At 36.6% G+C, this 13,982-nt stretch overlaps 1 protein-coding gene across 5 annotated transcripts in view; it reads right to left on the reverse strand.

The window, feature by feature from the left end:
* Positions 1 to 13,742, reverse strand: part of HNRNPD (heterogeneous nuclear ribonucleoprotein D) — a 16,881-nt gene extending 3,139 nt beyond the window's left edge. For 3 of the 5 annotated variants that reach the window (XR_016509036.1, XM_090266198.1, XM_090266196.1), the window contains exons 1-5: positions 13,192 to 13,742; positions 11,354 to 11,410; positions 2,188 to 2,356; positions 1,396 to 1,557; positions 155 to 283 (exon numbers count right to left, since the gene is read on the reverse strand). Coding sequence is in view for 4 of the 5 variants with exons in the window: in XM_090266198.1 (XP_090122324.1) it covers positions 155 to 283; positions 1,396 to 1,557; positions 2,188 to 2,356; positions 11,354 to 11,410; positions 13,192 to 13,424 (750 nt within the window). In the remaining variant the exon portion in view is untranslated. The remainder of the gene's footprint in view (positions 1 to 154; positions 284 to 1,395; positions 1,558 to 2,187; positions 2,357 to 11,353; positions 11,411 to 13,191) is intronic. The other 2 variants (XM_090266199.1, XM_090266197.1) reach the window with 1 other exon arrangement.
* Positions 13,743 to 13,982: the final 240 nt, after the last annotated feature.

Raw genomic sequence — 13,982 nt, forward strand, 5'->3', positions numbered from 1 at the left:
TAAAAGTTGATCAATGACCCTATGAACAAGGAGCCAATGAAACGTCTTTAAATCACAAGCACACCAAATGAAGTCATTAGAGAAAATTATGATTAAACTCTTTAAATAAGCTAATTTTAGAACAAGTCTACCATCAAATAAAAAGACAACTTACCTTACTAAGACCAACATTGTGGTATTTCTTTTCCATTATCTTCTTCACTGGTTCCTCTTCCTTAAAGGTAATAAAGCAGAATCCACGCCTCTTATTGGTCTTGTCCATGGGGAGCTCTATGGATTCCACCTGATATAAAAAATACATTTTAAAGCCTTAGAGTATGCACATTACTGACAACAAATAAGAGCACAAGTTTAGTGGGGAAAAGTGCACAAAGAAAACAATCAAATATATCTGCCCTGAAGCTCTTACCCGCTGTGTCCCTCTACATTAAGTCTAATCTTCTAAAAAAATTCTTCACATTAGAATATCCACTCCACCTAAAATGTCTTCAAACTTATTTATAAAAACAAGCTTCACAGGGTATAAATATTTGCTTAGTTCAAGGTTCACAAATGCCCATGAATAATAAGCAGAGAGCAACAGTTAATTTTAAGAAAAACAGAATAAGAGAGACTGCAATTAGAAGAAAATAGGAGTGATGAGAACCACTAAAATCTGGAGAACATATGACTGCACAAAGGTGGAAGTTGCTACTCAAATCTTGGATGGCTGCTGCCATGCAAGAAAGCAGTTCCAATAATGCCTGCTCTTACAAATATTTAAGAAAGCTAGATATTCAGATTTTTGAGGGAAATCCCTGCATTCCTAAATACTAACAAAACATGCTTTCAGTCTGAATCAAGCAAAAAATGTCTGCAAGATGTACCTACAGGCTGTTTGTGGCCCAATGCCACATGTTTCTCAACTTTAAATCATTAATTCATAAAAGGAATTTCTACCTCACTATTTCACTAAGTCTATAATTGGCTTCGTGAAATTTGCACCATGTATTTAAAATGAGAAGGCACCAAACTCTATTCTTAATTCATTCCTTTCTTATTCTCAGCTGAACCATTTCCTTCTATATCTCCGGTAATCCAATCTATATTTCTTCCTCATATTGTTTATATTTTATTTCTTTTATTAATCTGGTAAATTCCATGAGATAAGAATGTCTATTTCATCTTTGTGTACCCTGTGCACAGTAATACTATGCATAAAGTAGTTCCTCAATAAATGGAAAAAAAAATGCAATCAAAGATCTGCTATTAAAGTATTAACAATATCATTATTGCAAACATAATCACATAATCTGTCCAAAATTCAAAACTTTGAAAAGTATTTAATGTGACAACTATATTGACACTAATTTGGGGAAAGAAAGAAAAAAACTAGGTCAAAACATCATCACATACCTCACCAAAACCACCAAAGTACTCCCTTATTTTCTCTTCAGGTGTATCTGGAGAAAGGCCACCAACAAAAATTTTCTTAACAGGCTCTTTAGTTTTCATGGCTTTGGCCCTTTTAGGATCAATCACCTTCCCATTCAACTTATGTTCTTTCTGATCCATGACCTAAGGAAATTCAAATTTTTTATTTTTATTTTAAATATGTATATCAAGTTCAGAGACTATTCACTTACTTAAAAATAATTATAGTTAATATAGCTAAGGCTAAGCATATGTCGACTAGCTCGTGATCAAACTCTCAAATTGTGGTGATGTGACACCAACTAATATATACCAGTATTTAAACATAAGGTCAGTAAGAACAAGGAGGGGAGACAAAATAACTAGAAAACATCACCTTTAACTGTCAGCAATATAGACATGATTACCACTTCCCCTTAGCCCAAGACAAAATAACTCAGTTTCTTTCTTGCCTATCAAATTTCAAAAATGTGTACTTCTATAAACTTGTCACAGTATATCCTTTTAATTAGGCATCATTACGTCTCAATATTTTTAAAGTTCCTTTTAATTTAGTACAGCATGACACACAGAATGTTATTCAATACTTTTTATAGTTGGACTTATTTTTAAAGTATAGTTGGCATAGTAAACAATTGTTGAACCTGACCCTTAATGTATTGGCAATTACTATCGCTTTGTACTACTGCAAAAGAAGAAATCACAAATACTAGACAAATTAATTTTATCAAACTATCCACATTTTATATTAATTGATAACACAAAACACACTACCTTATCTACACTCTCCGACTCTTTAAACAGCACAAAACCAAAACCCCTTGATCGCCCTGTGATAGGATCTAACTTCAGAGTGCAGTCTACAACTTCACCAAATTTGGAGAAGTAGTCCTTCAGATCTTTCTTTGTAGTGTCCCAGCTAAGGCCACCTATAAACATTTTCCTGTAAAGACAAAAAGCAATATTAAAATGCTAAATATATATCAAACTTTGCCTTAAGTATCAACATCAATAATGTCATTTTCAAACTGCCTCCAATTTATTGGGCAGTATACAAACATGTTATTCTTCCTACATAACCATATATCAAGAACACCTTATTCCAGTTTTAAAAGTTTTGCTTTATCTCTGCTGCACCTGCATAATTACAATAAAGTGAGCAAGCAGCAGATTAAGTCTTTTGACTTGGCAAAAATAAATGTATCCCCAAAGTAAAAAAAACTGTACATTAACTTTCTTAAATTACAACTTAAATACTGGTAACATCAAAATACAGAATTTTACTTTCAAATTTCTCTTCCAAATATTCATTATACTTGTAAAAAGGCTATGCAGTCCCCACTGATCAGTGACAGGTCTATGCTGAAGCTCCTTTCTTTTTAACAGTTCCTCATTAACAAAACTCTTAGCACATATAAAGGAAAATTCTACGTCTCACAATTAAGTTGTAAACCAAGTTTTTTTTTGATGTGCTAGGAGTCCTAATAAAGACAAAATAATCATGTAAACAATTTAGTGACCAAAAAGAATTATCTATTGAAGTACAATCCACTAATCTAAATGATTTGTTTACAGTAGAACCTCAGTTAACCAGCAATAAAATATTTAGCCTTTAAAATGCAAAAGTGACTGGTGGTATATGGAAACCACTAAGACACTTTAAGACCAAAAACCATTTATTAAAAAATAAAGTTAAGGTGAAATCTTTTTTTGAACAGCAAAAGGCCATAAAGTTCAGATCTAGCAACTCTGTGATCCTTTTCAGGATCTGCACCCTATGCCTCCCTCTAAAAAAGAGCTAACATATTCCTTCTACCCTTTAAAGAGACAGGACTGGAGATCTTTATTTTAAGGGTAAACTGTCAGAATTTGTTATGTAAGAGTTAAAAATTTCACCATGGTAATAAAATCATCCTTGCTCAGTAATTTCTCTTCTTTATAACTGTAGTGGATAGGGGTAGGTATGGGGATGTGGTACTGACTTCCAGCTCTGGAAAGAAATGAAAGCAGAAAATATCAACATCTTGTGGGCTTTTAGGATATTGCCACTAAAGCCAATTCTTGCAACAAGAAGCCAATGTTATCCCTAGAATAAGATCTTGCTTCTGCACCTACCTAAAGATGCCAGATTAACTGAGGTGTTACTGATCTTACTATTTTACCCAGATTTGTTTTTACTTCTAATGACAAAGTTAACCCTTTAATGCAAAAGAAGTCTTACTTTAGGCATACACTATGCTTCCCACTTCAGGTTAGGTTTTCAACTTATAAATGTAATCTAGAGTTGGGCCATTTATAAGTTTAGCTTTCTCTGACAAAATTTCCATGCTTTAAGTAATCTTTATTAACCCTTTTTTTGTATTTTTATAATCAAATGAACATAAAACACCCATGTTGTATAGGTATTGTTAATGTTTACTGCTAAGTCCACGGAAAAAAAGTTGAGGTATTTTTCATTACATTTCCTTTCATTCAAATAATACACCCGTAACAGCCAATCCTAGTCACTTAAGTTGCCTTAAACATCTTATTTTTTAACCTAAAGATACATGTACTTCCTTCATATATGAAAAATTCATTACCAACATTTTACCCTTTCAAGGTGAGAATATAACTATCTTTTAAAAAATGAGAAAGAAAGCTGACTAGTAAAGTAATAACCTCTTGTTCAGTTATCTATGGCAAGTTTCAGAATAGAAACAACTTCAAGTAAGTTGAAATTTATATATTAAGTTACCGCTTCTGTAATTATTACAGAAATTTTTCATCAATAATTTAAGTCTGAAATCATTTCAGCCTACAGAGAATACCTTGAGGAACAGACCAACACAGAATTTCCTTGCCTTTCAACTTTTAAGCTTTTTAAAAATAAGGCTTTTATATTTGAAGACAGAACTAGTTTTAATTTTAACCAAGGCCAATGTTTATATTGGGTTAAGTGTCCTTATATTAAGAAAAAGAAAACAAAGAAATTACAACACTAAGAATGGGGCATGTTCTCTTATTATTCACAAGCCCCAAATGTTTTTATACAGCATGGGAAATCAGTTTCTTTAAGTATTAGATAAGCATACTAATTCACTAACTAGCCCTACAAAGTGGTCTCCAAAGAGAAGTTGTTCAATGTGCCTAACCTAAAACTGAAAAGATCACTAAAGATGCTAATCAATCAAATCCCATTTATTCAGAATATAAAATATTCTGGCCAACTATAATTTATAAGTATCCCATAAGATTACTGTTTCCCAAAAAATTACAGCAAAATAGGTAGTAAAACTTCAGCTACCCAGCACCTTTAAGGAATGAAAGCCAAATGTTCCACCTCCCTTAAGGCACTGTCACAGCCTTCCCTGATCTCTCTCCAGTTGTTTTTTAACTTTCAATTATTTAAAATAAAATTTTTACTTCTACAACAAATCACCCTTCTGCCTTCTGAAATACAGTAATTATGATTTGGCACTGTATGGGTCAGTCATCCCTAGTATATTATGCTACTACAGCATGCCTGTAGGGTCTTCTGAAATTAAGTGTTATTCATTATAATACTTAGTGCACCTCTTGTCTTAGTTCTTTTAACAAGTTACTTTTTCATTTTTGCCAGGTTAATCATCAGTGGCTATTCTAAAATGCCTCCCCTGCCCCTTTTGTAAGGTAGGTAGGTGGCACTCAAACTTTCTGAATTTTGTGTAAAGCAGTCCCTGAGTAACAGCCCTAGTGACCCCTCCAAGGCAAATGCTTTACCATTTCGTAGGCCAAAACACACTACCACCTCTGCTCTAATTAAGAAAAATTGCCGCACAATGGATTATCAGACAGGTAAATATACTACAATGAACACTAACTGTACTAAATCCATTCCATTTGTACTAAGCAGAACATATTAAATACATTCAATCTTTATTCAGAAGGTACACCAAAATACCACAGTAAGGTCTATTCTCTTAATTCTGGATAAATGAGTGCTGACTAGTTCTGGATAAATGGGAACTTATTTTTGCCTCTCTAGAACATCAGTACTCCAGCATGCTCTCCCTCAAAATTGTAAGATGGTAATATGATGATACCAATTTAAATTTTCTATGGTTTATATTACTGTATCTTGCTTAAAGCACAATACCTATTGTCCATCCAGATTACCTCTGCTGCCTTGAATAAAGACTGACTTCCAAGTTGCTGTCACTCCTGCAGAGATGTGCAAACACTTTACAATGAAGTACAGATAGAAAAATCCTAAGCAGCCAAGTTAAAACTACATCACAAGACTTGTTCAAGTACAACAAACATGGGCCCCTAATGCTGCAGTTAAGTTTTAAGATTTTATCCTTAGTTCTAGGTATATCAATAATTCCAATTAAAATGTAGGACTTCGTCTGCAGTATTTTTTTAAGTTTAATTTTTAAATCTTACTTATAAGCTGTTTAGCACACCAAAGGCAATATATTCAATTTAAAACACCCACTCAACAATTGAAATCTCCTCCCTATACTGAGTTTTTACCAATTATAATATTAAATGACAAGCATAAAGTTATATAACTCAATACAAGTGACTTATTTAAATGTTATGCAATATCATTTAGTAATTCAGGATGCTTTATGGGACATACTTTGAAGAAAATAAATTTAGAGGCAGTAAACCAAACTGCCTGGGTTTAAATCCTACCTTCACCACTTACTGTAACTCCAAGGGAAAAAACAAACTCCACGATTGGCCCTGGCTATTGTGGCTCAATGGACTGATCGCCAGCCTGCAAACCAAAGGGTCACCAGTTCGATTCCCAGTCAAGGCACATGCCTGGGTTGCAGACCAGGTCCCCAGCTGGGAAACGACAAGAGGCAACCACATTGATATTTCTCTCCCTTTCTCCCTCCCTTCCACCCTCTCTAAAAATGAATGAATGAATGAATGAATGAACAAAAAACACAGGACTGAGAGCCTACCTCGTATCTGCAAGTGAGTTCTCTTCTCCCTTTCTACCTCATCTCAAATAAATAAAATCTTAAAAGAAAAAGAAAAAGAAAAAAAAAAGGTATTGTTTCCACAGCTGGGGGACGGGGAGTGGATTGAGAGCCTACCTCATATATCTGCAAGGATTAAATGAACACACTAAAAGGGCATAGAACATAGTCTGATGTATACAAAGTGCTCAATAAAAATACTTACTTAGAAGTAGTAGAGCACAGCCTAAGTATAATTTAATTAAGCAACTTTTTCATTTCCTCAGTGGCATAATTTAAATCTGCATGAGCAATATGAAGTTTCCAACATTAAGGGGAAAAGGCCAGGATGAATTTTATATAAATGGATCCTAAGATTATTTTCAGACATAACCCAGAAATCTTTAAGTTTCTCATGTAAAAATATAGATTAAAAATTAGGTTATTTAAGACTCTTTTAAGTGTAGTTCCAAAATCACCCAATGACTTGTCTATTCTCTACATAAACCCCAATTAATGTTAGAAAAGAATAACTTCAAAATATAAAAGGTAATGCAGAAGGAGCAGAGCTGGCTGGTGGGAAATGCTCTGAAAAAAATACTTAGTTTTTTTTTCCCCATCCAAGGAACTTATTCTCTACTTTTGAAGCCACAAGATTTAACATTCCAAAGTCAACAGTATCTTATTTCAGATACTTCCCCTAACAAGTCTTTACTGTGAAACACCTCATTCAAGGTAAAATCATAAAACATTAGACCTCCAATTTTAGGATAGGGACCCCCCAACCCCTCCCAAAAATTCTGTAACTTTCAAACATTTCTGAACAAATCATGATCTTCATACGTGGTTTTATAACAAGTTCTGACAGTTTAAAAAACACAACAGGATGTATATGTGATTTACATTTCAAGTTTATAACATGACTAGCCAATCACTGTCACCTTATAGAATGTTACTCAAGCACAACACTAACCCTTATTTAAATAAATTTCCTGATATTTTATCATTGTAATTACTCCTTTAAAAATCCTAAAATGACATTACGTATAATAAAATCTCACCAACACCTAAATGATTTTTCTTTAAAAATTACAAATTTATTATTTTAAAGCCACCAGTTACCTATAATGGAAGGGATGGGTTTACTTTTTTGCAACTAGATAATATCTCATGTTAGGGTAATCATTTTACGTTCTGTGTAAAAAATACCCTTGGAAATAACTTGACAAACTTTTAACGTCATTAAAAAAAATTCCTCTAGCCTACTATATTAAATCTCATTACTTCACACTTTAGAAAGTCCCAAATGACTAAAAAACATAAGTTGAAAACATAATAGCTACAGGTTCTTGAATAAACTTTAAAAACATTCAACTGCAAATCTCTCCTTTTAATTTCATTCCAAGGAAGGAATGACAGCTTGTATTTTTACTCTTAGCTTTGTAAGATAAATTCCCATCTACCTAGAGGTTAAGGAACAGGGTTTCCTTAACCTAGAGGTTAAGGTTCTGGTTAACTGAGATTACTACACATTCACAATTCTATAAAGATTTCTACTGGAAATCAATTTACACATTGTCAACACTAAACTCAAAATGATTTTTACCTTTACTGATGACCTTTTAGAATCTTGCAATGCTTAAACTTATTATTATAAGGGAAAATTTATAAAAGATTCATCTATGACATTTGTCTGTTGGTTACTTTTTGAGTATATTTGCTGATAGTTTTCCAACTTTCTCACAAAACTTTAGGGGGGGAGGTATTTTCCTAGTTGTTTTGTTTTGGCTTTGTGATAGTTTCAAGTCTAGGTAAGCAGTTTATGGAACATGACCCAATACTCAAAACTATCACCTTAATTATTGGTCAAACACTGCCAGCAGTTAAGAGTCTCCCCACCACACCCAACACCCCAAATAGTCTTAAATGTCTATCTCCAATATGCAATATAATATTCCAGAAACTAAAACATGCTTACCTTTACTCCACAGGAGTAAACCACTGGCAGTATCAACTATTAAGACACAGGACAAATACACACAAGCTATGAAAGCAAGCTACGTAGTCAATCTTCCTGTGGTGAGCGTTGTTTCCAACACATAGAGATGAGCAAACCAAGTAACAGACACGTTATGTTACCTGAGACCACACTGTTGGAAGTGAAGTAACAGAAACAGATCCCAGGCTTCCAGCATCCAGTTCAGTGCCCTATCTACTAAAACGTTGAAGCAGAACTGAAGTGAAACGAAACTTTGAACTAACAGAAGTTATGTTTCACTCTATTTGTAAACCTGCACAATTTGAGGTGCACAGCTTTAAGTAGAATAGGAGAAAGGTTATTTTATTCCTTTTTAAATGCTTTCAAGCATGGCATATATCATTTGTAGACTAAAATGAACCATCCTACATGTTGGCCATAAATCACAATAGTAGACTCAAAATTTTCTTTTATTAAGGCAGTCTTACATATGACTGAATACTCAGGCAAAATTAAAACTACACAATAAATGCACACTTACATGGTTAATCTCATTTCTTAAAAATTAACAGGAGACACCCTATTGTAGAATTCACAAAATTCCCACAGGCAAATCACACTTTGATAACTAAATGGGACTATTTTGCTTTCTGTCCAATCTAATGTACACCAATTTACCTATCTTGTAAAATTATCTCAAAGCTAATACACTATTATAGTTTTCTACTAATCATGAGACTTCAAAAATTGCCTCCAGACAGTATGTGTATTTTGCCAGACACTAATTTTCAAGTCTACCCTAACAGAACTGCAGTGTTGTAGAGAGCTTGAGGCCACACCAAAATAGGAAATTCCAATGCAAATGCTTCTAAATAAAAAGTAATGTTAAAGTTGGAGATTAAAATGAGATGAACTCAGGAAAGCATTTTACTATGGAAATAATTGTTCTAAAAGCCCACAGTAAACTGCAGAAACATCCACCAGAGTACGTAACAGGCATGCCCTTCTCAAATCAGCTGTTTATTCTTCCATTCAAATTTTTAAAAGTTTTAAGTCTACCACAAATTGATTTGAAAAATATTTAAGGATGAAACTGTACTATAATCCTTTTATTCTCAAGCTAGAATTTTAGAAAGAAATACCCTCAGAAATGTGTTAAAATAAATTAAATTTAGATGATTTTTTATCTAGTAAGCGGTCTTATCCTCACTAGTGAAGACTATTATGAACCTGCTGCCCAACATCCCTCAAACTGGGAAACAGAGCAAAGAACAGATAGGGTGGCCACTGCACAGACACCAAAAGAAGTTTAAGAGCCTTAAGATTTTTTTTGTTGTTGTTCAAAAAGTAAAAAGGTATTAACAGGATGAGGTTGGATAATTGGACAGTTAATTTTAAGAATTCAAAATTAGACGTTAAAAATGGTAAGACTGCCCGGCCAGTGTGCGAGAGGCAACCTGATGATGTTTCTCTCCCTTCTTTCTTCCTTCCTTCCCTACCCCTCTCTAAAAAATAAAATAAAAAAAAATAAAATAAAAAAATTGTTAAATGTCAACTTGCTTAACGTAAAATTAACCTCAGTAAAACTCTCTTTTCAGCAGATAATAATTGGTCAGAATTTAAAATGTTCATTAAACTATAAACATTTAATTGCTCATTTTTCCTTAGAGGTCACTCAAAAAACTTGCAGTTATATAGTATCAGATAACAGGGCAAGTATAATTCTTACAAAAGTAAAAACAGTGACCTTCAAACCTAGTAGTCCTTTCAAATTACTGAAAAGAATTGGTTACATAATATTTAAGATACATAATGGAGTAGAAAAGTGAAGTACAGTTTCGGTTTAATTTTAGTTTGCCAATAGTAGGGAAAACATCAGTATGAGACGGTATAATTTTTGTAAGATTTTTATTCTTTATGTCAAACTCTGACCCCAGTTTCTTCTTTTGCTTTTCCCTTTAGACTATTGCTGCCAAGTCTGCTTTATCTCCAATATAAAACTGGACAGATTTCAGTGGGTGAGAATACAGCAGTAAGAAAAGCTTGTGAAAATTTAAATGTTATCCAAACTGGGCTCTATTACTGGCCCTCTATACTCCATTGGTGGTGTATAAAAAACTGTTGGAAAATGCAAATATAATCCTAAAGAGTAACATTTAAGAGAAAATAATGTGAAGAACAATTCTCAATCTACCAGCCTTCCAAAGAGAACTTATGCAATTGTGAACCATGTCAAGCGACCAACTATAATTAAGATTCCAGCCAAATCACACAAAATAATAAAATTTAAGAAATGTGGCGGAAAGCCACATCAGCCCACCTCTAATACATATCCAATTCTTAGTTTTATTTCTAAATATGGTTGGTGATAAGACAAACATTTTTTGCATAATACATATACACAATGCTACTTAAAAAACTGTTTTACTTTTGCACCTGAAACCTGTATAATTTTGTTAACCAGTGCCATCCCAATAAATTCAAAAAGAAAAAGTAAAAGGAAATAGGGAAAATTAATTTTAATATTTTATTAAACTTAACATATCCAAAATATTATTTCAACATTTAGTCAATAAAAATTATAAAAGTAAAAACTGTTTTACTTTTAACATCTCCAGAATATTTCAGTATAACATGCAAGACATTTTAAACACAAGATTTTATATCAAGTAACCTTCACATTTAGCATTAAACTTAGAATTCCAAAAATGACTTAAAAACAAATTTGAAATTACAGCAGTATTACCCAGATATAAAAATATCATACTAACTATATTAAGCTTTAATTGGCCAAACCACAATTACATGCATTAACCACAGACCAAAAACCATGTAATGGCGTTAGTTTTGCCCAAGGATCACTCATGATGCCTAAAAAGGTTTTATATCCCAGGTACAAAATATGTTACTGTACTAAAGTCTAGAATTTCCTGGGGAGTCATTGGGCAACCAACCAAAACACAGCCTCTGCAAGTTATGACTATTGAAACCTTTATAATACAGAAATAAAATTTAAAAGTTTTACCATTCTTCCCGCTGTGCCGTCGCTGCTTCAGTGTGTCGTGGGGAGGAGTTTGAATGGCTAGGGAATTAACAACCGGTACAGCAACCAATCAAAATTCTAGTTTTAGTTTTTGACATTGTTAGGGTTAAAAACTTTAATTCATTTACACTTCAGTTCAACAGTAGATAACTACAAAGGCAGCTGCTTTGTGATTTGAAAAATCAGAGCTAACAGAAAGCCTGCCCCAAACAGCAAGTTATACAATTACTCATTTTGGTGCCTCTGCCCAAAGAACAGAATTCAGAAAACAAAAACCGAAATATTAAAGGCTTAAGTTTCCAAATACTTAACATATTCTTCTGAAATTAAGCTATATATTAGTCCAGATTAACTAAGAAACTAGTTTCCTATCCCACATCCACTCTCCCAAAGTCAGCACAATCACCAAGTCTGTCTGGGCTGAGATTAAATTCTACACTCCAAAGGGCTTCTCTTTCTCTCCCCCCTCTAAATCTTGTGCTCTTTCCCAGTTGCGTTTACCTTTCCAACACCTTTCTCCTTGTTACAGTGAAATAATTCACAAACACACTAAAAAAGGATTGAAAGCGTTAACCCAAGATCAGTAATCAGTAAAGGGAGTAAGAAAACTCAACCAAGAACCCCAATTTAGTCCCTCCTGCTAACTCCTGTATTGTGCTCCCGCTCCCAAATGCTGCATTTTAATACGTAAGTGCAGCTTTAAGTAATGTATACAACCCATTTCATTTGGAGGAAGCAGATTACGACTTAAAAACTTGGGAGGGGAAAGGTCATGCCACAGCATAATACAAGATTTGTTTATTTTTTGAAAGGCTGGTGGGCCTCCTTTAACAGTGGGTAGGAGCGGGAAGAAGAAATCAAGAGAGACCAAAAAAGGACCCTGGGCACCGGGTGGAGAAAAAAAGGTTTTATAAAAAATGGAAATTGCACAGAAAAAGTAAAGAAGGTATGAGTACAGTCTGTACCAACTGGGGAACCCAACAGCTGAAAGCAAAAATAGGGTGCGCGGTTAGTATAACTCGGCAGGGTGGGGGAAGGGCAGCCAGCAAGCCGAAGGCAGAACAGCTCCAGTCAAGTGCAGGCCCCATGGACAAGAAACTTAACCAAAGCCCGTGGAGCAAAAACCAAAGTACCAACAGCAGATTCGGAGAATTTCATCTAATCCAATCTGTTCCCTAGGTTGAAAAGTAGGGGGCTATGTAAGCAAGCCGTTCTGCGATAGCGTGTAGCGGAAAAACTATTAAGTCGAGGCGAAACTTATTCAAAATACTAAAAAAAAAATCGGCCTGAAGCCGAAACAGAGCACAGGTGGAAGCCTACACGTTCCCCAAAGCATGAGCTTATAAAACAACCGCAAACGTCTCGGGATGCTGGAGAGAGACGCACCAAATAAACCTTAGTTGTCCACGAATAGAGGCTTTGTGTCTTTGCGTTTTTATGCCCGGGACTTTAGAAAACGGGGAGCCGAGAAGACAGAAGAGGAAAAAAAGGTACCCTAGACGGGCGGGAAAAAATCCTGGCAACTAAGTCGGTGGGAGGAGACCCATGGCAAGGGAGGGAAGGAGGGCGGGCCGGGGAGCAGCATGGTGATAGCTAAAGGTGGAAACGTGTTGATGGGGGAGGGAACAATAAGCAGGCAGGGGGAGAAGGAAATGAAAGCCCCAGGGATCCCAACGTAGAAAAGGGGATAACAGTGCAAGAAGGTTGCATGGGGACCTAGAGGGCGGGCAAAGAGCGGGAACGAGGCCTAATGGCGGGGAATAGGGAGGGGGAGGGGTAACTTAGTAGGGCCTGGCTATCCCGGGCCGCCCCTTACTCACCCTTCATCCTCCTCGTTCTTACTGGCATCGATCTTCGCCCCCTCCGACTCGGCGCTGCCCCCTTCAGTGCCTCCGGCCGCGGTTCCGCCCCCGGTCCCGGCTCCGCTTCCCGCCGCCGCTGATGCCCCCTGCGCCGCCGCCACCATGGCTCCTTCCTGCTCGCCTGTCGAGCCGCCTACCGCCGCCGTTGTAGCCGCCGCCGCCCCGTCTCCGCCGAACTGCTCCTCCGACATAGTGCCACTGCCTCCGCTTCCCAAGAGACTACACCCGCCGCTGCCGCGAACCGAAACTAGCAGCAAAGTGATCCCCGCCGCTGCCGCGCGCCCGCTGTACCGCGCAAAGCACACAAGACAGAGGCGCGCGTGGCTGCGAAGGCTCCTGCGCCTCTCCTTGGCCTGCCCACCTCGCCTCCCTATCTCGCGCAGCGCGCACTCCTGCTCTCTTCGACTCTACTGAAAAAGAATAAGCAGCAGCGGTGGCCGCTCTTGCCTCCTAACCTCGCTTTAATGGCGCCGCCGCGGACCACCTAAAATGGCCGACGGAAGAACGGCGCGTCCCGGTCACGTGACGCGCGAGCGCGCCCTTTGCACCTCCTCCGCCCCTTCTACCGCTACTTCCCCCACCCCCACCCCTTTCTCCTCCGTCCCTCCCTCTCGCTCCGTTTTATATTTTCATCGCTTGCGCTGCGCCGCCCTGCGTGGGGCCTTTAAAAGGGACCGGAAGTGGCGTTCCATAAAACACCCGCGCGGGGACCATCGAGAACAAGGAGCGCTGTTTCGAAGGCGCGGCTA

This window comes from Furipterus horrens, unplaced genomic scaffold (assembly GCF_987537825.1).
Source record: "Furipterus horrens unplaced genomic scaffold, mFurHor1.1.pri manual_scaffold_2, whole genome shotgun sequence".
Lineage (NCBI taxonomy): Eukaryota > Metazoa > Chordata > Mammalia > Chiroptera > Furipteridae > Furipterus > Furipterus horrens.